This window comes from Clytia hemisphaerica, unplaced genomic scaffold (assembly GCF_902728285.1).
Source record: "Clytia hemisphaerica strain Z4C2 unplaced genomic scaffold, Clytia hemisphaerica genome assembly, whole genome shotgun sequence".
NCBI lineage: Eukaryota > Metazoa > Cnidaria > Hydrozoa > Leptothecata > Clytiidae > Clytia > Clytia hemisphaerica.
Genome location: NW_027104090.1, coordinates 1,059,173 through 1,082,123, shown reverse-complemented (window position 1 = coordinate 1,082,123; position 22,951 = coordinate 1,059,173). Strand labels below are relative to the sequence as shown.

General features: G+C 35.4%; 3 protein-coding genes across 3 annotated transcripts in view; 2 read left to right on the top strand and 1 right to left on the bottom strand.

Moving 5' to 3' along the window:
* Nucleotides 1-17,305, top strand: part of LOC136812767 (protein KRI1 homolog) — a 43,870-nt gene extending 26,565 nt beyond the window's left edge. Inside the window, exons 7-17 of the mRNA XM_067069290.1 lie at nucleotides 672-726; nucleotides 4,265-4,342; nucleotides 5,068-5,268; nucleotides 5,849-5,987; nucleotides 12,240-12,326; nucleotides 12,649-12,740; nucleotides 13,297-13,432; nucleotides 13,902-14,032; nucleotides 14,710-14,774; nucleotides 15,772-15,957; nucleotides 16,640-17,305. Of these exons, the coding sequence (XP_066925391.1) occupies nucleotides 672-726; nucleotides 4,265-4,342; nucleotides 5,068-5,268; nucleotides 5,849-5,987; nucleotides 12,240-12,326; nucleotides 12,649-12,740; nucleotides 13,297-13,432; nucleotides 13,902-14,032; nucleotides 14,710-14,774; nucleotides 15,772-15,957; nucleotides 16,640-17,024 (1,555 nt within the window). The 3' untranslated portion in view covers nucleotides 17,025-17,305. The remainder of the gene's footprint in view (nucleotides 1-671; nucleotides 727-4,264; nucleotides 4,343-5,067; nucleotides 5,269-5,848; nucleotides 5,988-12,239; nucleotides 12,327-12,648; nucleotides 12,741-13,296; nucleotides 13,433-13,901; nucleotides 14,033-14,709; nucleotides 14,775-15,771; nucleotides 15,958-16,639) is intronic.
* On the bottom strand, nucleotides 6,004-10,598 carry LOC136812769 (TNF receptor-associated factor 6-like). The gene is made up of 4 exons (XM_067069291.1): nucleotides 10,192-10,598; nucleotides 9,313-9,379; nucleotides 7,924-8,094; nucleotides 6,004-7,360 (listed from the first exon to the last, which is right to left on the bottom strand). Exons 1-4 carry the CDS (start codon nucleotides 10,518-10,520, stop codon nucleotides 6,146-6,148), a joined length of 1,782 nt encoding a protein of 593 aa, XP_066925392.1. The 5' UTR covers nucleotides 10,521-10,598; the 3' UTR covers nucleotides 6,004-6,145.
* Nucleotides 17,306-19,730: 2,425 nt separating the features above from the next.
* LOC136812714 (uncharacterized protein MCAP_0864-like) lies at nucleotides 19,731-21,317 on the top strand. The gene is made up of 2 exons (XM_067069239.1): nucleotides 19,731-20,352; nucleotides 20,812-21,317. The coding sequence occupies exons 1-2, from the start codon at nucleotides 19,731-19,733 to the stop codon at nucleotides 21,315-21,317; spliced, it is 1,128 nt and encodes a 375-aa protein (XP_066925340.1).
* The last annotated feature ends 1,634 nt before the right edge of the window (nucleotides 21,318-22,951 follow it).

Here is a 22,951-nt window from a genome sequence, read left to right as displayed (position 1 = left end):
AGGCTTCACCTTTTCCTAATTTAGAAACGTTGAAGATTCCTCTCTAGCCCCTTCGGGGCTTCAAACTCAATGCCTTATATGTAGACTGGAGAATTATATCAAACTCACTGTCTAACAGAAATCCCTCGACACCCTTCGGGCCTAACAATTTTTCATAATCCCCCTTTCTTTTCTATTTATTTTTTCTATTTGTCTCTTTTCCAAACTCTCTTGAAAAGCCTTGAAAGTTCTCTTAAGTAGATTGGAGATGGAAAGTATTCTTTTCATGAAATGTCTTTGGATCGTTTTAGCTCGGGTTGCTACCAGTATTTGGCACTTTATATTACGAATTGTCTTGTCTACAAAATATAGTCTAAAGTCTCTCATTCATAATAACGATTTAATGTCTTTCTACCAATCAAAAACCATCACACTGCCAAAAAAAACTTAGTCAAAATTTCAGTTCAACAATCTTCGCAAAAAAGTCGAAATAGATGACAGAAACTTTTCAAGAAGCTTCATCCTTCAACAGCCTATTGAAGAAGAACCATGGTCAAAATTTTACTTTCAAAAAAGTTTTCGCAAAAAAAATCGAAATAGCTGACAGAAATTTTGTAATAAGCTTAACGAACAGCCTATCAAAGAACCTGGTAAACAGTGATTTTCTTCATTATTTTTCTTTTTTTCTTTAGTTTACCAAGCTACAAAGACATTGTCGGTGATTCGAGTGGTGAAGATGAGGAGGAGGTAACTTTTCTTTATCGTTCTTTGTTTTCCGTGCCTTCTGATTGGATGAATAAAGTATTGCTACATTTTTATACACCCCCTTCTCACAAACCCAGTGGGAACCCTTCCCACTGGAAAAATTGGCGAAAATATCGTCCCCAGTGGGAAATTATACTTCAATTTTTGTCCCCGCTGAAAATAATCAAATAAACTAAACTGCAAAATATTATGCCAATTTCTCCATCCCCACTGAATTTTGTGACTTGAAAACACTGGAATTAAAATCCCCAGCCATAAAAAATAAGAGACTTTTAATCCCCATAGGCTTTCAGTTTGTTATTCTTACCCCCACTGGCTGAAAAAATCCTAGTGGGTCTTTGAGAAGGAGATGTTTTTATTGGTTAAACCAATGGAGTACTGCTTGTAATAAACACCGTATATTGGGCCTTTATTCAATATGTTAAGGGTGTCGCTTTCTAGAGCGTTGAACACTCTGCATTTATTGCTTTGTTTTAGAGACACTTTCTTGAAATTTCGGGAATATATATTTTAGGGGGAATTTTTTCAAGTTTTTTGGAGGCTAACCTCACCCCTGGACGACAAAATCTAACCTTTTCATCAGTGGATTGGGTGGGTGAATACATTCTTTTTTCTCTAATAGCCCATTTCTATAGATTGAAAGAAATAGAATGCTTATTGGCTGAACTAATGAAATACGGCCTTTCCATTGGTTAGATAAAATATGGAGTGATCGATGATTTTCAAGTAATATTTACGTCTTGCCAGTACGAAGGTCAAATGACCTCTTAACAAAAGTCATATCTTGATTTCCGTCCAGATTCACAAAACCTTGTTGCAAATTCTTAACAATTAAAACTAATTGCCCTGTAACTTATAAAGGGTGATATTAATAATGGTTTGTGCAATTTCGAATTTCATCAAACGCATTCCATCTTATAGCATGCCATCTTTTCCCCATCATATTATAACCGCAAAAGAATTATTCGCATTCCAAGCTAGTTTACTTTGATGGAGATTTTGATTTTAATTGCTTTTATTGAATTAGTAAGAAGCACCAAATTGGTAAAGCGACACAATGACCCTTTCCTTGGCTATTTTGTTCCTATATTCGGGTCCAGCTTTTGTCAACTATTTTAAAAAGCATTCAAAATGTAGATAGATATCTTTGTGATACGCGCAATATAGGGTACACGTTTTTTTTTATAAGAACAAACTATATAGGAACACAAGGCTTCGATGGCCAAAATGTTAAGAACAAGTTAAGAACATTTCAAGGCTTTGTTGGATCAAAAACACCCTATTACTTAGGAAAATGGTCGAAAATACACACAAAATGGTCAAAATTAAGAACAACAAAAAATAAAAACATTTTTAGCTTAAAACTTAAAAAGTTAAGAACATCATAAGGCTTCAAAAATTATGTATGTTCTTATAAAAAAAATTGTATTCAAGAAATACCTTTTGGATTGGTTTCGAACATTTTACAAAAAAACTAGTTTTGAGTTTCAGTACTAAAGCTGCAGTGAGGAATTTCTTTTGTAGGGGTTTCTTTTGAGTCATCCCGAAATATTTAGCCCGGACTGAAACTCCTTGATTGGACAAATCTCAAAGGTAACCAAAATATCAGAAATATCTACCTCACTTACCTGGTCGAAAATTGAAATAATTGAATAATGATAAAAGTAATTGGCGAGCTAAAAATTGATCATTTGAGCCAAAAACCAACTTATTAGATTATAACAAACATAAAGACTACTACCTACAAGTGGATTTGAAAGGAAAACTCACGAGAAAATATTTAGATAAATTCGGCGTGACCGGTCTGATAGCGTTTTTTTAGTCAAGTTTCTAACAAGTCAGATATTTTGGAGGGGGTTAAAAGAGTCAGGCGAAATTTAGTCTGGTAAGTTTTGGTCCAGAACTACCTCGAATTTCCTTCTCCAGCAAAGCAACTCGCGGAGTCAAACCCTTTTACACCAATTTTCTATTTGATCGCTTCTCATTATCTAAACAACTAAATTTAGCAATACTTTTTGGCATGAATATGAACGTACTCCCACTCACGTACGCATCATTATACAAGTTTTTTTTTTCTTTAAAAACGGTTAAATTCTTTAATTGTCACCAAATACCACACATTAGATACATCAATTTCTTATTTGCGTCCAAATTTAAAATACATTCTTAGCACGGAGATTAGTAAAAAATCTAATTATCCTTGAGGAATGAGAATTATTTGGCTCTCTTACACTCTTAATATTTTCAAACAATTTTGGATCAAATACCTCTGTATTTGGGTATATTGGAAGCTCCCACTTTCAACGGTTGCAAGTTGGGGGCAATAAATACTACAAAGCCAGAAGAAAATCAGATATTTTATGTCGAATTGGAAAAAAAAATCTAAACGTTTTAGATGTATCAATTTCTTATTTACGTCCAAATCTAAAAGATTCCTTGGCGTACAAAGCATATATTCAAGTCAGAGATTAGCAAAAATTCAATTATCGTGGTATAGTTCCCTGCGAAAAAGCAAATTATTTGGCTCGCTTAGTAAAATTCTCTACACTTTCAGATCAAAGGTCTCTTGCTTTATTCAGAGGTATGCTTTAAAAATTAGGGAAAAGTCCCAACCCCTAGAAAAGGTTAAGAGATACTGTCGAGGTCTACTCAGTTCCAATCCCCTAAAAATGGGCTCTCCCAGAAAAAATCCGTTCATGGGGGGTGGAGGATATATTATTTTTTTCATGAATTACCCCTGGACATTTTGATTTTTAACCCCCTGGACACGGGTTATACCCCTGGACAAACATCAAATCAACCCCGTGGACACAAAAAATTACCCCTGGACATTGGAATTTACCCCCTGGACATTGCAATTTTTTGGTATTTTTTCAATACCCCTGGACAATTCATCCTCCACCCCCCATGAACGGATTTTTTCTGGAAGAGCCCAATCCCCTAAAAATAAACAATAGGTTTTTGGTTTTGGCATAGAAGATTTTGATTTAGATCAGATCTAGGTGTTATAATTAGCCCGGGGTCCACTTAAAGCTTTTTTTATAGACTGGATGGCGCGATTAAGTGGCCCGGTAGTATATGGTAATATGCTTTTGCCTAGGCGGACTGTAAAACAGTTCGCCAGATTTATATTTTTTTTGGAAGGTACAAACAGTTTAAAGCAATGTTTTTATTTGAGAATAAGGAATTGCAAATCTGTTAATCCTGTTTTTTTCTCATTTTTGATTATATCTTTCAACTCCAAGTAGTTTTATTGTTATTTGGATTTTTAGCATTTTTTTTCAAAATGGAGACCTCGCCAAATGCTCCTAGTCTACTTCACTGGACTCAGCGTCATAAAAAATTATCAAAAAGCAAAGTTCAGCCAAAAGTAGACTCTAGTCTATGTTATAATTAGAGTGAAATTTTGACTTCTGTTAGAGTGGAGATTAATTGGGATTTTTCGCCGAAAACAGTGTACGCGTTTAAAAAGAATACGCGTTAGTTCCGGGATTTTACGGACTTTAATTTTATTTTTCAGGAAGAAGATCAACTAGATAAAGAAGAGGAATTCGAACGCAAATTCAATTTCCGTTATGAAGAACCTGATCAAGAATTTGTAAGTGTTTCGCGTTTACTCCCTCTCTGTTATTGTTAGAAGGTTGTCGTTTCAACACTTTAGCCTTATTAGGCGCGCTAGTTTTACGTCTTTCTACGAAGCGAAGGGACATTTCATTGTACTTTCAAATTTTGAAGATCTATTAAAGAGGCCCCCTGTGGATCATGTGTGCTAAATTTCATGCTTTTATCACCATCTGAAGTATTCTAAACGTTTTTATGTGCTACCAGACCTCACTACATTCTATAAAATTAATCTGAAAAATAAATTATATTCCCTAACAATCTACTACAGTGAAGTCTCTGTTACTCTGAACCTTCGTAACTCGAATGTCTCCTTAACTCGAAAAGATTTTATGGTTCCTTTAGTTAGGAATGCCTTATAAACTTTACTCAATAAGTGGAAAATTCCTTAACTCGAACAAAAATATGTGTTCCCCGTACGTGTTCGAGTTATGGACACTCGGGTGTATCAAAGAATCCTCTTGAAAGTTTCCAAAGTGCAAAGAAATCAATTTTTTTGTGTTAATTATTGCCGATGAATTTTTTTTCCAGATAAAACGGTTCCCTCGTACGATCGCGGAATCTGTTCGCCGCACGGACGACTCTCGTAAACAGAAACGTAAAGAGAGAGATGGCGACTTCGGCTATTCCCTTAAAAAAACCTATCAGGGAATCATAAATCATATTTTTGTGTTGATTATTAACAACGCTTTTTCTTTCCAGATAAAACGGTTCCCTCGTACGATTGCGGAATCTGTTCGCCGTACAGACGACTCTCGTAAACAGAAACGTAAGGAGAGAGATGAGCGGAAAACGAAAGAGAAAGACAAGAAAAAAGAAGAACTGAAACGACTGAAGAATTTGAAAAGGAAAGAAATCATGGAAAAATTGGACAAGTTGAAAGAAATCACAGGCAATGATAAGGTACTTTATACTGACTTGATTCATATCCTTAGTTCTATTTTCTTATTGTTATATTTCATGGCTGTTTTATGGGAGCTCTTAAAGTCGGTACTCGAATTTGCCCGTAATCATATTTTTCATGCATTTTTCTGATCAAAATCATAAAGCGACTAGAGCCTAATAGTAGCTTGCATAATCCTAAACGAGTGTTCGAATCTCATTACTGATTGTTCTGTTCAATCGACTGACTTTTTTATTTCACGTTCAATAGGTTGTATTCTAAAAAAGGTTCCATTTTTCATTAGGTTGGGTTCTTAAAAGGTTCCATTCTTCATTAGGTTGGGTTCTTAAAAGGTTCCATTCTTCATTAGGTTGGGTTCTTAAAGTTTCCATTCTTCATTAGGTTGGGTTCTTAAAAGGTTCCATTCTTCATTAGGTTGGGTTCTTAAAAGGTTCCATTCTTCATTAGGTTGGGTTCTTAAAAGTTTCCATTCTTCATTAGGTTGGGTTCTTAAAAGGTTCCATTCTTCATTAGGTTGGGTTCTTAAAAGGTTCCATTCTTCATTAGGTTGGGTTCTTAAAAGGTTCCATTCTTCAATAGGTTGGGTTCTTAGAGGATGATATGGACGGAGATTTTGACCCATCGAAGTATGACGAAATCATGCAATCTGTTTTCAATGAAGAATATTACGATGAAGAAGATGATGAAAAACCTGAATTTTCTGATGACGAAATGGAAGGTATGTTTTTCGTTCGTTCGTTGGTTCAATGCATTCATTCTTTCATTAATTCATTCGCTAATTCACCCAAGAAATCTTATTGATGTATTTATATCATTAAACATTATACTAAAGACCTAATTCGATACATTTGTCAAGTTTGAAGTAGAAAGTAGAGATTATGTTGTTGAAGCATTAAATTTTAAATCGAAAAAACACTCCAACATCAAATAGTTTCTGGGCCAACAAAAAAATACATGATCGGAAAGTTCAAGAGGGAATTTCTCTCCGTTTGTTAGAAGATTGATTATTTGTTGTTCATCGCTTTTGTGGAGTAGCCTGACAGAATTTAACAACAAATTCGTTAAGTTGATAACAACATTAAGGCAACGTTCATTTTCATCAATATTGATTGCTATACTGTTTGAATTTCGACACCAATCTTTGGTTAGCTCATTGAATCGTTCAAACGTGTCAGTTACAATCACTGTAATATATTGACAGTTGAAAACTTCAAGTTTGACAAAGGAACCATGCAAAGTTCCGATTGGCATTGATGCAAACATATTAAGTCTATTTTTGTACATTTTGCTAAAGAATTTTTCTTGATAAAGTTTCATTGCCTCAGTAAACTTCTTTGAGTAGGGTCGGTCGTGTCCAATGTCTCCACCACTTAAATCTTCAACAATGCTGTTGAATTCTTTGACAGTTTTATTACTCCTATACAATACTTCACCAAGGTATGCTTGGCAATTCGCACCAAAACAGTGCCCACTTCCTAAAACGTTATGTAGCCTGCTAACCTTATCTGCGAACCATTCTAAGCTTCTAATATCTTTAGCTTGTAATTTTTCACTCTCAACCAATGTCTCCATTCTCCTATTAATCGATTTGATTTTGCTTCCAATTTCATTGATCTTGACTTTCTCAAGCTTCTCCAGCTTTGAATGAAGAGTTGATACTACTTCGCTTTTTTCCTGATCTTTGTCCGATTTTTCCGTCTCGATCGCCTTTATTTTTTCAGTTAGTACTTCTTCTCTTATGTGGAAATCGTTCTCCAAATTAGCTTGCTTTGTATTCAAGTCTTGAATCAGTTTGTTCTGTTCATCAACTTCTGTGGTCAAATCAACGTTTTCTTTTGCAATTTTGTCCAATCTTTGCACATTTTCAGCATTATTTTGCGATTCTCTTGCCATTTCTTTTTGGATGATCATATTTTCGTTTTCCAATATTCCGACCTTTTCTTGCAAGTCTTGAATGAGACCTTTTTGATTATTCATTTCTTTGTGGAGTTCTTCTCGATCTTTCCAATACGTTTTAACGACATTCAGAAGTAATGTTTGATGAAACATGCTATTCGTTTGACCGTGTGCTTCCAGATTCCCTCTTATCACCTGAAGCGAAAAAAAAAACAAAAAAACACTGTCCAACGAGTCATCAACTTCAAAACGTGAACATTTTTTTATAACAATATTCATAATATTCATGACGTAATGTTTTATACGGAAACACGCCAGTTTTTACCAGTAGTGGCAAATTTAAGAAATAGCCAGTGAAAAATCCTTTAAAAATTTGCAACTACTGGAGGAAAACGGGATATTACGTATTTGATATTATAAATCAAGCAATATTCATGAGCCATCTGATCATGTACAAAAATTCAGTACTGGGGGCGTGACATTTTTGTTTTCACTGAGTAAAACCAAAGGAGCAGATTTTATTCAAGATTCATGATTTTTTTGTCACAAGAAAAATGTCACACAATTTTTGTACCCTCTCACATACCTAAAGGCTCTTGAAAAACAGTGCATCATAACTGATTCTGACCACGAGCATAATATACTTTCTTAATTTATTGGGTAAGATATAAATAATGTTTCTTACAGGAAAAAAGCTTGCACTAACCTAACTTTAAAACGAGAATTTTTTTCTAACGGTGAAATAAGCTAGTACTGACCTTAGCATTACAGCCTACGTCAAAGTAAACACACTGTATGGAAACAAATTCGCATTTCTCTTTATGGATCTTGTAATCTATGATGCACCCAATCCATTCACAACCTTTCTGTTCGCATTTGACTGGAATTGTTGTTTGGATGATTCGGTCCAATGACTTCACAGGCGTTTTCTGTTTGTCATAATAAAATATAATATGATATATTTGACCTAGTAAGTAAGTCTGCGAACGGCAGTCGGAGGCGACCTGAAGGCTCCTCTTTCGATAGCATTCTACCCGAAAGTAGGGGAGGGCGCCACTCTTTCTCCCTGGATTGCTCCACTTACCCTTGATCTTTCTCTTAATTGCTGAGCATCAAGCAGAGAGGCATTGAGTACTATTTTGAGAGTCTTTGGTATGACCCGACAGTGGGGGTTGAACCCACAACCTTGCGAACCGTAGCCGGATGCTCTACCACTGCACCAAGGTCGCTCATATTTGACCTATCTATACAGTATTATGTCGTCCGGGAGAATAATTTTTCGTTTGAAAGGTACGTCCAATGATTTCACAAGTGTTTTCTATTTGTCATAAGATTTTTACAGTGAAGTCTCCTTTTTTGGATTGTTCAAGTTAAGGAGGAATTTTTGGGGCCTGGGGACGAGTTTTTCGCCAAAACGAGGCTAAAACTTTTGGGCAACCTGGAGACTTCAAAAATGGTCGGATTTGGCTGAAATTTGGCACACTTGTTCCTTGGGTGAATATCTGGGGGTGTTTTTTTCATTTTTTGAAAATTTTGATTTTTGGGGCCTGGGGAATAGTTTTCGCCAAAACGAGGCTAAAACTTCGGGGCAACCTGGAGACTTAAAAAATGGTCGGATTTGGCTGAAATTTGGCACATTTATTGCTTGGGTGAATATCTGGGGAGCTTTTTTCATTTTTTGAATATTTTGATTTTTGGAGTTTTGGATTTGGCTGAAATTTGGCACACTTGTTCATTGGGTGAATGTTTTGGGGGTCTACAATTGGGCCTATGAATAATTTGAAGCCACTGAAGTTGAGCCCAGTGCGTTGCGCACGTTCGTATTTTGAGTAAACCCGGTCAAAATTAATTGATATTCTTTACCCCCCAATCGAAACTGGGAAATTCATGGTCTTACCCCGGTCATCCCGGTCAAAATGGAATAAAAGACACATTTCAATGGGCTGACCCTACTACCTCATTAAAAATTAAGTTAAAAGTCCACCCCAGTGAGTTTTTCATATCTCAAATCCAAAACTGGTGAAATATTCTGTTTTTAACAGCCAACCCGGTGAATTTCAAAACATCACCGGGTTACTGAGAGGATTTTCTCTATTTTCCTCTTCCAATCTATCTACCGAACAGTAAGTATAGCACACATGCTTCACCTTTTCTGGGAGATAAGGCTCTTGACAGATACTGCAGTAGAATATTGCATCTTTCTCTTCACCATTTCTACAATTGATAAAATATAAGAAATGTATCAATCTAATCTGCGAACAAATTTCGATACTGTGCAATGGGCTCTTCCAGAAAATGTTCGTACATGGAGGATATAGTGCCCGGGGGGCGGGGGTAGTGAAAAATCTATAAAATTTACCTTGTCCGGGGGTAAACTTGCTCTGTTTGTGGGTAATTTTGAGTGTCCAGGGGGTCAACTAATGCTTGTCCGGGGGAGGGTCATACCTGCTGTCCGAGGGGGCCGAAATTCACAATGTCCGGGGGAGGGTCATACCTGCTGTCCGAGGGGGCCGAAATTCACAATGTCCGGGGGTAAATTTCGAAAAAATGTTATATCCTCCAACCCCCCTATATTCAAATATTTTCTGGAAAAGCTCAATATGCGCATATTCACTCTAACGGCCATGGCTTCGTAAGAGAATCCGCCAAGGTTAGCCGGCCGCGTCGATACTTTTTAGCCGTTCTGAGGATAAAAAATAACTGTATTGTATAATCAAGATTTTTACACGTTTCTTATTTTCCCCATTTTGTGAGTATCTTAGTCCATTTTCCTAAGAAATCAGTTGTTTTAGAGTCCCCAATAAAAATGAGAACATGTAAAGAACATTTTATGACTCAAAACTCTAAAAGCTAAGAACATCTGATTTGAAAGTTTTGGATGCTTTTGTAAAAGAAAATAAATGCAGACGCTTTTGTAAAAACAACGTATGTATTATACGCTTTGAGATTTTCTGTCTTGTTTACATGTAGGTGTTCCAGTTCGATAGTCTAACTAAGACTTACTAAGAATAAAATTGTTTAGTTACCCTTTAGTTTTAACAATCTGATCATGCTCATATCTTTCCAAACATTTACCACACATGATATGTTCGCACCCCAATTCCGTTGCATCTCGAATGATACACAAACATATCGGACATTCGAACTCCTTTCGGTCTTGTCCGGCAATTACGAATTGGAAACCAGTTGGCACTGCATTGATTTTCTCTGTACACCCTCTGCATTTATTTGATGTTGAACTCTCTAGCAAGGGAGCCAAGCAAATGGAACATTGCTCTTTGATGTTGGAAGATTGAACATCCAGTCTAGTTGATTGTTCTTCTTGTAACAATTCTTCTTTATTGTTAGAGGCCATTTTTTTCGTTCTTGTTTCTCGTCTACTTTCTCCTTACAAAACTTGTGTACAGCATCCCTTCTTGCCAGAACGAATGGGTTGATATTTTTTGCAGTTTTTACTAAAAATGCAAGGCATGTTTTGATAGTACTCATGTGACTGCTTTATCCAAAATAAACATTCTATAGTAAAGAGACACTCAAAGAGAGATAAAAAAAGATCTTATGATATCAGATATCAGATTTCTTTCGAATCAAAGCGTGTAGTAATCACTGAGCTTTATTATATACCCTGGATAATTTTCTCAATCCTGACCAATCAAAATCTTTTGATCGGAGTTATTTTTTGGAAAGTTGTACCCTGAATGATAACACTACTCAATAGCGGTGTAAATGCATCTAAAGCGTTAGATCCAATGAAGTATAAACCCGAAGGGCTAGAAGTCAATCTCTTTGGTAGGATTTGAAGCCAACAAATCCTACCAAAGTTGCGCGGCCTTAAGCGACCCGCCTGGTTTTTACACAAATGACAGATTGAAACTAAAATTTACCGCTTAATTTCGAAAAATATATCACTCGAAAACAAAGGAATTGCTAGATTCAATCCGTCATAAAAAATACGGCGCATATTTTAAGGCTTCAATTTTTCTTGCCTGAGAAAGGTTAGAGATTGACCTCTAGCCCTTCGGGCTTGAAACTCAATGGTTAGATCTATTTTTCCTTGAATATGTTTGATGATACTTTAGGCGTACAAACTTTTGCGAGCAGAGACTTTCGCGATTTTCGTAAAAGTTAATGTCTTTAAAAATTCTAAGAAGGGCCATTCGCGAAAGTTTATGCTCGCGAAAATTTTTTGACAAAATAGAAAATCTGTAAAACTTAAAACTTTGAATAAAATGTAACTTTTATGACACTTTTTAGCCTACTCAAAGGACAAATGTTTCAAGCCAATCCAAAAAAGTATTTGTCACTCTAAGCCATTTTTTCATGTGGAAATTATCAATTTTACGTCTTGATTCGCGAAAGTTTATGCTTGCGAAAAAATATTTTCCCGTCGAATTCGCGAAAATAAATGTCGTGAATTTCGCGACTTTTTGTCCTCGTGAAAGTTTCGGCTCGCGAAAGTTTGTACGCCTAAAGTATAGCTGCGTTTGACAATAATTATTAATTTTCATCACTGCAATGGCTTCGTTGAAAAAAATCCGACACAAGATTGATGATACAGCTTGGTCCAGTGTTTATAATATAATTTGGTCTAATTTGCTGGAAGCGAAGAATACACCTTGATTTACATCAGTTCTAATAAGGCTGCAAAAGCACATGTAAAACAAGAATATTTTTTCGAAACATACTAAAACAATTTCAAAAAGAAGAGGGAAGGCGCAAAAGACTCAGAAATCGGTGATCAGAGGCTATTTCTGACATCCAACCGAAAAAATCGGCCGCTGGAGGCAGTAGCCCTTCCTGTTCCCCCTTGCTCCATGCTATATTGCTTTTATATGATCAATGCAAATCGGTTAGTCCAAAAGGTAGATGAAAGCGCCGTCCCTTGGCTTGGTTTTTGTAATTTTCCATTTTCTTTCTTATGGCGCAATTTCTTAAGTTTAATAAAGGTGCCTTAATAGTTCTTGAAAGTTGAGTCAAAACTCACCTATCGACAAAAAACCTTTGATAACGTTATTATTCTCAAAATTTGACTTTTCATTGGTAGACAATGTTTTTGTTCGTTCTTTCTATGCAGAGAACTGGGACGACTGGGCTGGTTACCAAAGCAACGAACAACAAGAACAACAACAAGAAGGTAAAAATGAAGAGCTAAGTGAGCAAAGTAAGTGTGTTTAAGTGATACTTCATTTTAGCAATATCAAAAAAGGTAAAAAAACCTCGGTAGGCCATTTTTCATGTCCTTTAAAGCATTCGGTTATTGGACGCCACCCCTCCTGAAATAATTAAAATTTTGTTAAATACAGCCTTTTTAGTGGAAAAACACTAGAAAAGGTGCCCTCTTTTTGGCCACCAACGGACGCTGTCTTGCCTTTCTTAAACATGGCCTGCTCGGGCTATTTTTTCGAAAATTGCCCTCAAATTCAAATACAATTTTTAACACTAAACATAAATAACTGTTATTAATTTTTACAATTATACTTCAGGTGAGGAAGACGGCAGAGGCGACGAAATGGAAGAATATATGGAGGATGCTGAAGGTGGCTACGAAGGGCATTGTGAGGACGATGATTTTAATGTAAGTACTATCCTAAATAAGTTTAAACTTGTCAACTCGGTGTCTACTCTGTACCATACAGAGTGTATCTCTTGTATGACGTAGCGTAGTACACCTCTACGGCAATAGAATTTCTGTAGATGTCGTCTCTCTGTAAAGCCTGAATGTTCTACTTGACGCCAGAGTGCAATAAATTTTGAAATTTCCGTAGATGTCGGGTCTGTTTACAGACAAGTAAGAGTCAAGTAACAGTGTTACTCTCACTTGAAGTTATTCGTGGCTTGGATCACGAGTTTTGCGTTTGATGATGTGCGTTTTAACGTGAAGCTTAACTTTTTCTGAGTTTTCGGACGACATATGGCCTTCTTAGATGATTGAATTTTCAAAAACAACTCCTAGGATCTTCGAAATTAATTACCGTATTCAACAGGCGACCAACAAATTCGCAGAAATGACCAATCTTCTTCAAAAATTGCAATACCTCTTTGAAAACTCGTACTATCTTCCTCAAAAGTTATATATGGGATTTGACTGAAACAATCGTTTAGTTTCAATCTCTGTCTCATTTACTCATTAGATGGACGCTGATTACGTTGACACGCGGTCCGCCAAGAAAAAGATGAAAGAAAAACGAGCTCTGCTGTCAGGAAAGAACAAAAAGCAATCCAAATTCCTGGAAGCCATTCAAAAGAAGAAACCGGTCTTCGATCCAAGTATGACAAATGTTTTGAGATTCAACTCTCCTACTATACCTCGATTGCATTAAACTTCGCTAAATTTTCGCGAGATCTAGTTTTCGTTTTCGTTTTCGTTTTTGCATTTTTCGCGAAAATAAAACTGGGTAATCGTTTGAAATTGCTGACTTGCGAAATTAAATCTACATGAAACTTTCAAGTTCAGATTTTAGACTAAAGGTTTCTTGTAGATTTTCCATTTCTGACACGAATGGGCCAGTTTCAATTAATCAAATACTGAAGGAGAACGCAAATTTTTTCGAGTTAAGGAAATTTCTTATGGAATATAGTTTGTAAGGCGTTGTCAATAACTGAGGGGACCATTAAACTTGTTCGAGTTAAGGAGGCATTCGAGTTATAGAGGTTCCAGTTAAAGAGGTTGGAGTTAAAGAGATACCACTGTACTGTATTATAACTTAACACAAATGCTTGTTGTTGTCAATTTCAGAGGACAAGACATTTGAAGAATATTTTGACGAGTATTACAAATTGGACTTTGAAGACATTGTCGGTGATATGCCGGTCAGATTCCAATACCGACAGGTGATGGCTAACAATTATGGACTCTCTACAAATGAGGTACGAGCCTTTTTTAAACAACTGCCTTTCATGTACACACCCATGTCTCATAGCCCCAGGGAAATTTTTCTCTCAGTGAGGAGAGAATTAGCTAACTTATATTACTTATAACTTGCTTGCTTACTTATTCTCAACTTCAGTTGAGCTAGAATCTGACAAGGTCTGTATGTATGTCTGTATGTATGTCTGCCTGTATGTCCGTCCGAAAAATTTGGGGCAGCCTGGAGACTTCAAAAATTGTTCGATTTGGCTGAAATTTTGCACACTTGTTCCTTGGGTGAATATCTGGGGGCGTTTTTTTAATTTTTCAAAAATTTGGGATTTTTGGGGCCTGGGGACGAGTTTTTTGCCAAAACGAGGCTAAAACTTGGTATTCACCCAAGGAACAAGTGTACCAAATTTCAGCCAAAATGAACAAAGTTATCATATTTGCTACGTAATACCAAATATTTGAAATGTTATAATTGGGCTTTCGAATAACAAAATATCTGAAATTGAGCCGGCAGTGTGGTGCGCAGGTTCGACTATATTATTAGGGGTGTTTGATTAATCCGATTAGACTAGGTTTTAGTCGTACCTCGAGTTTTTTACTATTATTAACACGACAGAGGAACCTACTTTACTCTCCGTACTTACTGTATATTGATATTTAATTTTCCGATTTTCTCTGCTTGCAGATTTTAGATGCAGAAAATCGTGAGCTGAACGAATGGTGTTCTTTGAAGCGTGTTATACGTTACAAGTAAGTCATTCAATCTACAATCTCTATCACTCGAACACGCAGGAGAAACACAATTTTGTTCGATTTAAGGAAAATCCGAGTTATGGAGTAGTCCTATCTGAAGGGACCAGCAAACTTGTTCGAGTTATAGGGTATCGAGTTGAATAGACTCTACTGCAGAACTGTTATTCTTTGCGTGTCATCTAGTGTTTTTAGTGTTTCTACAGAATGAGAAAATTGTCTGATCTGAATAAAGCTGTTTTCATATGTGGGTTAGTTAAAATCTTTACCATATTTTTCTCAGCTATTTTCCGGTTATTTAGATATTTTGGATAATGTGTCTTTTTAGAAAAGTTTCTGACTGGTTTCTCAGATTTGTCAGACTACAAATAAGGCAGGGACGGCAGCAAAATCTTCAGAAGGTTTTTAGCTTCTAGTCTTAAAATACAGTTGACACTTTTTAATTTGATCTGCAAGGAACCAACGATCTTCGATTCGATTTACAGAGAGTATTTACACGACTTTTCATCTGGTCCCCAGCATCAGTTCGAATTACAGATAAATTCAAACAATAAAGGTTCGAAGTAGAGAGAAAGTTGATTGCAAGACAATCCTTAAAAATCTTATTTCGTGATACAGTTGACTCTCTCTAATTCGATGTTCAACGGACCAAAAACTTACTTCGAATTAGAGAAAGACTTGAATTACAGAGATTGATTCACACCACTTCCCAGGTGAGGGGACCAATATTTTACTAGTTCGAATTACAGAAAGATTCGAATAATAGAGGTTCAAATTCATGATATTCACGACGTAATGTTTTCTACGGAAAGACCCCGGTTTTAGACAGTGGTGGCAAAATTAAACTAGACAAAAGTTGTATAAAATTTGCCATTACTGGCAAAAACCGGGGTCTTTCCGTAAAAAAAACATTACGTCATTAATATCATTAATAAAGAGAGAGATGAATGGAAGACAATCCTTAAAATTTGAACCCGCGATATTCTTCTATTTGAAGCACTGAAGCAGAAGAACAAAGTGAACGTCAAAAATACAAGAAAAAATCACGGAACAAACAGAAGAAAGAAATCGTCTTCTCCTCGCTGACGAAGAAAGCGCAGGAGAATGAAAACGAGGCCCCGGTTGGTGATATTGGGTCCGGACAAGGGTCCAGCAAACAAGATGGAAGAAAAGCGAATACTCAGTAAGTTGTCTTAATATTTTTTAATGTGACCTGTTCTTTTAAATGCTGCCATGTAGAAACATTTTAGTGTAGCTATAGTAATTCCCTTGAGAGTAAGGTAGCCCGAGGTTCACTTAAATCTTTTTATAAATTTGACGGTATGAGTAAACTTTTATTCGAAAATAAGGGGTTGCTATTCATGTTTGTTTCTCATTGTTTTTAATTATATTTTTCAACAAAGTTCAGCAAGAAGTTCTTTAGGCGTACAAACTTTCGCGAGCAGAAACTTTCGCGAGGTCAAAAAATCGCGAAATTTGCGACATTTACTTTGGCGAATTTGAGGAACTAATCTTTTTCGCGAGCATAAACTTTCGCGAATCGTTAGATAAAAATGAGAATTTTCGAATAAAATTTGCCTTAAAAGTGAAAATTATTCCTTTAAATCCGCTAAAGACGGTTGCTCTTCAACTCTAAAAAGGTATTACAGGATAATAGTATGCAGAAAATTTGATATTTATTACGATTTCGATTTCCAATTTTTTTGAGAATTTTTCGCGAGCATAAACCTTCGCGAATTATCCTGTTAAGAATTTTCAAAGACATTTACTTCCGCGAAAAAGGCCAAAATTCGCGAAAATCGAAGCCTTATGTTCTGATATAGTTTGGTTATTTATTTATTTATTTATTTATTGTATATTTTTAGTTCGAAGAATAAGCATACGTCAAAGAGCAATCAAAACCTCGACAAAACGAAATCACCAGGGAAACAAAAACAAAAACAAATCAAGAATAACAACGTACCGCAGAATAAACGCGGGTTCAATGCGAACAAAACGCAGAAACAAAATAAACCAGAGAGGAATAAAACCGCGTTAAACCAACTGAACACGCAGAGTAAACGAGGTTTTAAGAAAAGACTTCAACCGAAATTAGGTGGTTCTAATCATTCATTGACCATATCTTCAACTAAACAACGCAAGATTATGAAGCAATTCAAAGGAGCCAATAAAGACGTTATGAATAAACTTTCAAGCGGTCGCTTAGCGGCATACGGTTTGGATAAAAGGAAGAAGGGAAAAGAAGATTGAGCTTAGGTAACGTCTCATCCTCTAAATGCTCTTTTTGTTTTAACTTTCATGAACTTTTATATAAATTTGTATTAGAAACTAATGCTTTTTGGAATGCAAAGTTACATTTAATTCAATGTAATTAATATACGGAAAGAACGATGAGAAAGAATTTCGCCCCACATTTTCGAAACCAAAAAAGACCCTGGACCAACCACCGACGGGGACGAGCCGTTAGATCTTGAAAAATGTACACAGCTAAACGAAATACTGAACCTGAAAGACCATATTACATATTAGTACCTGACTCGCTGATGAAATTTTGACCCAATTTTAGACCTTATTGGTCAAAATTTTAACCCTGTTAGATTTGATCTTTTTTTTTTTTAATTCAGCCTGTTGCAAAACTGACTGCACGTCCACCCTGTCTGATATAAGAGTGTTGTAACCCTTTAAAATATTTTCAGAGACTAAAAGGATTTCGTAACTTTCATTCAAAACTAATTAACAGTTGACCAAAATACCAAAGTTTCTTTCCAGCCGTATAAATTGATAGTGTCTTTTTTTTTTGGCACACGTTATAATTATTTCAACTTAAATTTGTACGAGCTTCAATCCCACATTTCATTTCGAAATGTTTAGAAAACCGTGAAAGTTATAACCTTTAATTTGATTTAAGGGCTCTGACCATAGTCAGAAAATTGATTTTAGTATCTGAACATAAAAGTTATGTTTTAGATTCTTTAACACTTTTAACAAAGAATTGCCTTTATAAATTACTTTTTAATCAAACCCCTTAAGAGTAATTAAGAACTTAATCGCACGATGGGTTATTTTTTCTTATTTGGCACGCCCTCAAAGAGAGCAATTAATCGTTAATTGCATCCTGTAGAGAGCAATTAATCGTTAATCACACTCTCCAATGCGGCGCCAATGTTTACAAATTGATTTTAATGTTTTTTCTTACATTTTTTTTGCATCGAACATTTTAATTGCATTCAAATTTATTTTGTGAGAAAGAAAATCAATAAACAACAATAAAAGAAAGACATAAAGAGAAGAGAAAAATATAAAACTCTCAATTATTCTCAATAATTTCTGTAATTTACTTTCCGAACTGGGAAAAAGTAGTGAAAGCCATTGTGCGATTAGCTCGTAATCACATAATAACTCGTACAATTCGAAAATTGCACTCGTGATTTTTTTGTTTCGAATTTTCCTCGTCCTTTCGGACTCGGAAAATTAATAACAAAAAAATCACTCGTGCAATTATATTCGAATTGCACTTGTTATCATGTGATTACATATACTAATTGCAAAAATGACGTTATGAACTTTAAAAAGACGTTAATAATATGTTGCATCACCTTCTTTTATAAAAAGTGCTAAGTTTTAATGGGTAATTAACTTTTTTGTTTCGAACTTTTTTCAAACTGTCCGCAAAGAATTGAACTATTTTAAATTTTGCGGAAAATTTTTCTACAAAGATGTGTCAAAAGTTATAAAAAGAATAAAAACCACTATTTTCAAGATTTCGAGACAAAGAAGCATTTACAAAAATTTTCCGCAAACATTTTTATTGTTCGGTAAAAGATACACCATATACTGCGAAAAAAAATTTCAAAATGTTTTTCTTCGCCGAAACTAAGCTCTTCAAAGTTGAAATACTCTTCCTCGCAAAAGTCTTCATTTTCTTCTTCATCAAATTTTTTCAATGCAATTTTTAAATTTTCAGATTCAGGAATAGTTTGTCTAACAGAAAATGTATAACATGCCATAGTTTTGTTGGTTACATCAGTCAGAAAACACATTTTAAACACGGTAATTATGAAAAATTCACTATGGTCAGAGCCCTTAATGGGGCCCCCAGCGGTTTGCGTGAATGGGTATTTTCGGTTGCGTGAATGCTTGAAAATTGAAAATAAAAATGCGTGAATTGAAAAAACTTGCATGAACGTAAAAATCCACTTTTTGATTGCGTGAATGCGTGAATCTGGGCTATTTAGTGTGTGGATACGTGAATTTTCCCTTTTTTCCACCGATTATGTGGAGTTTTCCCGATTTTCCAATGTTTCCCCGTTCTCGATTTCTGAAAAATCGGGCTATTGCGTGAAAATCGAAGAAAATTTGTGTGAATGCGTGGATTTCGAAAAGAATTGCGTGATTGCGTGAATTGAGGGTCCGCTGGGGGGGCCTCTTTAATAAGTAATATTAAAATCGATTTGGGAAATTAAGACAGTTGCCTTCTGACCTTTGAGGGAGTAACATCTCTTCGAGCAAAGTTTTCAACCCTGTGCGGACAAACGCTTGCGGACAAACGCCTTGCGGACAAACGCTTGCGGACAATCTTCTTCTAACGGTTCCGGTTTCAGTCCTACTGCATAAAGCCGACCGGTTTGGTTTCAGTCCTACTGCAAAAAGCCAAACATTTCTTATTTTATACATTTTACAATAATTACTAATAACGCGTTAATCACTTCAGTGTGAAAGCGGATATACTCATATACTCTTATAAGAGGGGCCTCGGCCCCGAAGTACATTGGGCCTAGTGTACTTCTTCTTATTCTTATAAAAAAAAAAAATCATAACAACATAACATAAAAAAAAATACTTTCTCCTTATTACCTTATTATATACTATATTTTAATAGTCACCTTCGTCAACAACGTTTTAGTTGTCACTCAAGTGTCACAGGCACTCTTTCTCTGTTAGGTTTAACACCTCATAATGTCTACGAAAAAGAGAGATCCACCCTCTCCTCTTGAGAATATTAGTAACTCTATAGAAGATCTCAGAAATCATACATCCAAAAAAGCGAGAGTCCATTTCGGGCAATCTACCTTACCAAAGATAACAAAAGCTAAACCTTCTTCCAAAAACTCTGAACCACCTACTATAGAAAACACTGACGGTAGTGATGTTATATTAGAATCAGGTTTTGAAACAAGTAGACCTCCTGCCAATCCATTCATCATCTCTGCTCCAGCAAAGAAGAAAAAGCTTAAAATAATCCTACACGAACACTCATTCTCAAAACCTTACGACCTGAACACTCTAAACTCACATATCAAAAACTTTACATTCCTTTCTGCTAAAGAAGCCCATACAAAAGAATCTGTACTTCTTTGCGAAATTGATATTGTTGACATCGACGCTCTCCTTGATAAAGAAAATTGGTCCAATAAAATCAGTAACTTATCTCTTGACCGAAAATCTCACCTTCTCGATAGTTATTGTGTAAATAAGATAGCAAGTGAAGATAAAAAAGGTCCTCTTGTTAACCTTAATACCATCTATGAAAAACTTATAGAAAAAGATGTAAAAAGGATATTTAATCTTCGTAGGGAAGGTAATCTTGTTGTATTTGAAGTAGTGAAAGGCGACATTGATGACGACTTTTCCTTTACAATAAAATCAAACAATCTGATAACTAAACACTTTGTAAGAAAGTTCGATCCTCTTGACAATTACATTCTTCAATGCAAAAAATGCTTCAAATTTGGACACTCCCAATCTTCTTGCAAATCTCAGAATCAATTATGTAGCTGGTGTGGTAAAGAAAACTGCTCTAAAACATGCAACCAAAAAAAATGTGTCAACTGTGAAAAGAGTCATTCTGCTTTTTACAGAGGATGCAGCGTATATAAAAAACTACTAGAAAAAGCCAATATTACAAGAAACGATAAACAAAAAAACACAAAAATCAACCAAATCAATAGCAGTGTCAATGAAGTAAAACACTCATACCAAAATCTCGAAAAATCCTACGCCCAGGTCACTAAATTCGAAGAAAAATCTCTTTCTTTAGAAACTAGTGTGAATTCTTGCAAGTCATACATGGAAACAGTCCAAGGTAAACTTGATCAAATCTCCACTTACCTGGAGAGAATTGAAAACAATTGCAAAAATACCAATACCAAGCTCATCCAGCTTGAAAAAAATATGAAAGAAGTAAACTCTACAATCTCAAACTTCACCTCTAGAATTGATAAAATAGAAACATCCTTAACAGATATGAAAGAATCATACGTAACTAAAACAGAACTTTCAGAAGAACTCTCTCAAGAAATCCATTCCATTTCGAAACAAACCATCACTCACCATACGCTATCTTTGGTTCTATTCGAGGCCATCTATGCCATTGAAGAACAGAAAATGACAGGACACTTTGACATCTGTTTCCATCTACAAGCAATACTGAAAAGACATATACCTGAGTTTGACAAAAATCTATTCATGACCTCTATTGATAAAATCAGTGAAACCTCTTTAATCGTATCCAAAGAAAACCGCGATAGTTCAGCATCAGTATGACTCTCAAGTTTCTACAGCTAAACATCAATGGTTACAAATCGAAAAAACAGGATCTTAAAGTCCTAATCTCAGAAGAAAAACCAGACATTATATGTCTAAACGAAACAAAACTAGTAAAAAAAGAAACAATATCTATCCCAAAATACACATCAATTATAAACAACAGAATAAAAAGAAGAACAGAAAGATCTTACGGTGGGGGAACTGCAATACTGCTACGGGAAGATATAGCTCATGACCAAATTAGAAAATTCCAAATAGGAAAACATGAGATTATAATAATAAAAATATTTCCTGACTCGACCAACATGCACAAATTCGTTAATCTTTGTTGTTGCTATTTTCCACCACATTTCTCTGTCAACGAGGAAATCGTAAAACTCCTCTTTATGCCAAATTCAATAATTATAGGTGATCTTAACTCAAAGCACCCATCTTGGGGTAGCACTAAAGAAGATCAAAGGGGAAAGAGATTCAGAGAAATCTTTGACAATAACAGCATAGAAACATACAAAATGCCTCCAAATTATAAAAACAGGAAAGGAGAGTACAAAGAAGTCTTGCAACAAATAGTTACAACACCTAACAGATTCTTCCAAATCGAAAATATAAAATCTCTGAAAAAAATGGGTTCTGACCACCTTCCACTCACATTCACATTCTTTGACCCATCTGCTCCAAAAAAGACAAAATCAGTGAAACTATATCACAAGCTAAACCAACACACAGTTACACGCATACTAAGCAAATTCTCCTGTGATAAAGTTTTCGGTACAAAAAAAGTAGAAGAACAAACAAACCACCTCATCTCACTTCTAAAAGAGATAGATCATCATACCCCAAGGAAACTAATCCCGAAGGATAATCTTGGTATTTCAAAAAAATGTAGAGAAATGATCAAAGAAAGAAGATCGATAATAAATCTTCAAAGAAAACACAAAAACAAGTACCTCCTCAGAACAAAGAAAAATGCCTTAAACAAAGAAATAAAAAATGAAATAAAAAAGACCGAAGAAAAAAGATTCAATCTTATAAAATCGAGATTAAACGAAAGAGAAACAACAAAAAAAGCATGGAAGAACATAAAAACCATACTTGATGGTGAAAAGCCCACTCAAAATACAACCAACAAAACATACATAGAACCAAATGGTAATAGGATTAAAGACAAACAGGACATAACAAACTCTTTCAAAAACCGACAAAAAGACATCTTCACTCCAAATGAATCCAAAGATAGAAGGCATAAATACGTCGCTGACCATTGGTTTAACAACACAAAATTTCATAGAAGAGAAACTAGTCATCTAATTCCTAGATTGACAAAACATACAATAGAAAATCCAATAACAGAAGAAGAAGTCAAAAAAATTCTAACAACTCTAAAACCTCACAAAGCCCCAGGACATTTCGCTATTCAGAACAAACTTCTTTCAACTATATCAACCTCTCTTATACAACCACTTACCTCTCTTTATAATGATTGGTTAAACAACTCTTACTTTCCTTCCTGTCTAAAACTAGCAAAAATCTCTATGATTCCAAAAAAAGCAAATACAAACAAAATATCAGAGCACAGACCAATCAGCCTACTACCAACAATAGGCAAAATGTTTGAGAGAATCTTAGCTGAC

Bases quoted from the DNA above. Each gene is read 5' to 3' on its own strand.
- LOC136812769 (XM_067069291.1), bottom strand. From the start codon at position 10,520: ATGGCCTCTAACAATAAAGAAGAATTGTTACAAGAAGAACAATCAACT. The intron at 9,380-10,191 runs GTAACTAAACAA...TATCAATTGTAG, and splicing joins CAGATTGTTAAAACTAAAGG to AAATGGTGAAGAGAAAGATG. The intron at 8,095-9,312 runs GTGAAGCATGTG...TATGACAAACAG, and splicing joins AGCCTTATCTCCCAGAAAAG to AAAACGCCTGTGAAGTCATT.
- LOC136812714 (XM_067069239.1), top strand. From the start codon at position 19,731: ATGTCTACGAAAAAGAGAGATCCACCCTCTCCTCTTGAGAATATTAGT. The intron at 20,353-20,811 runs GTAATCTTGTTG...CTCTTTCTTTAG, and splicing joins ATTTAATCTTCGTAGGGAAG to AAACTAGTGTGAATTCTTGC.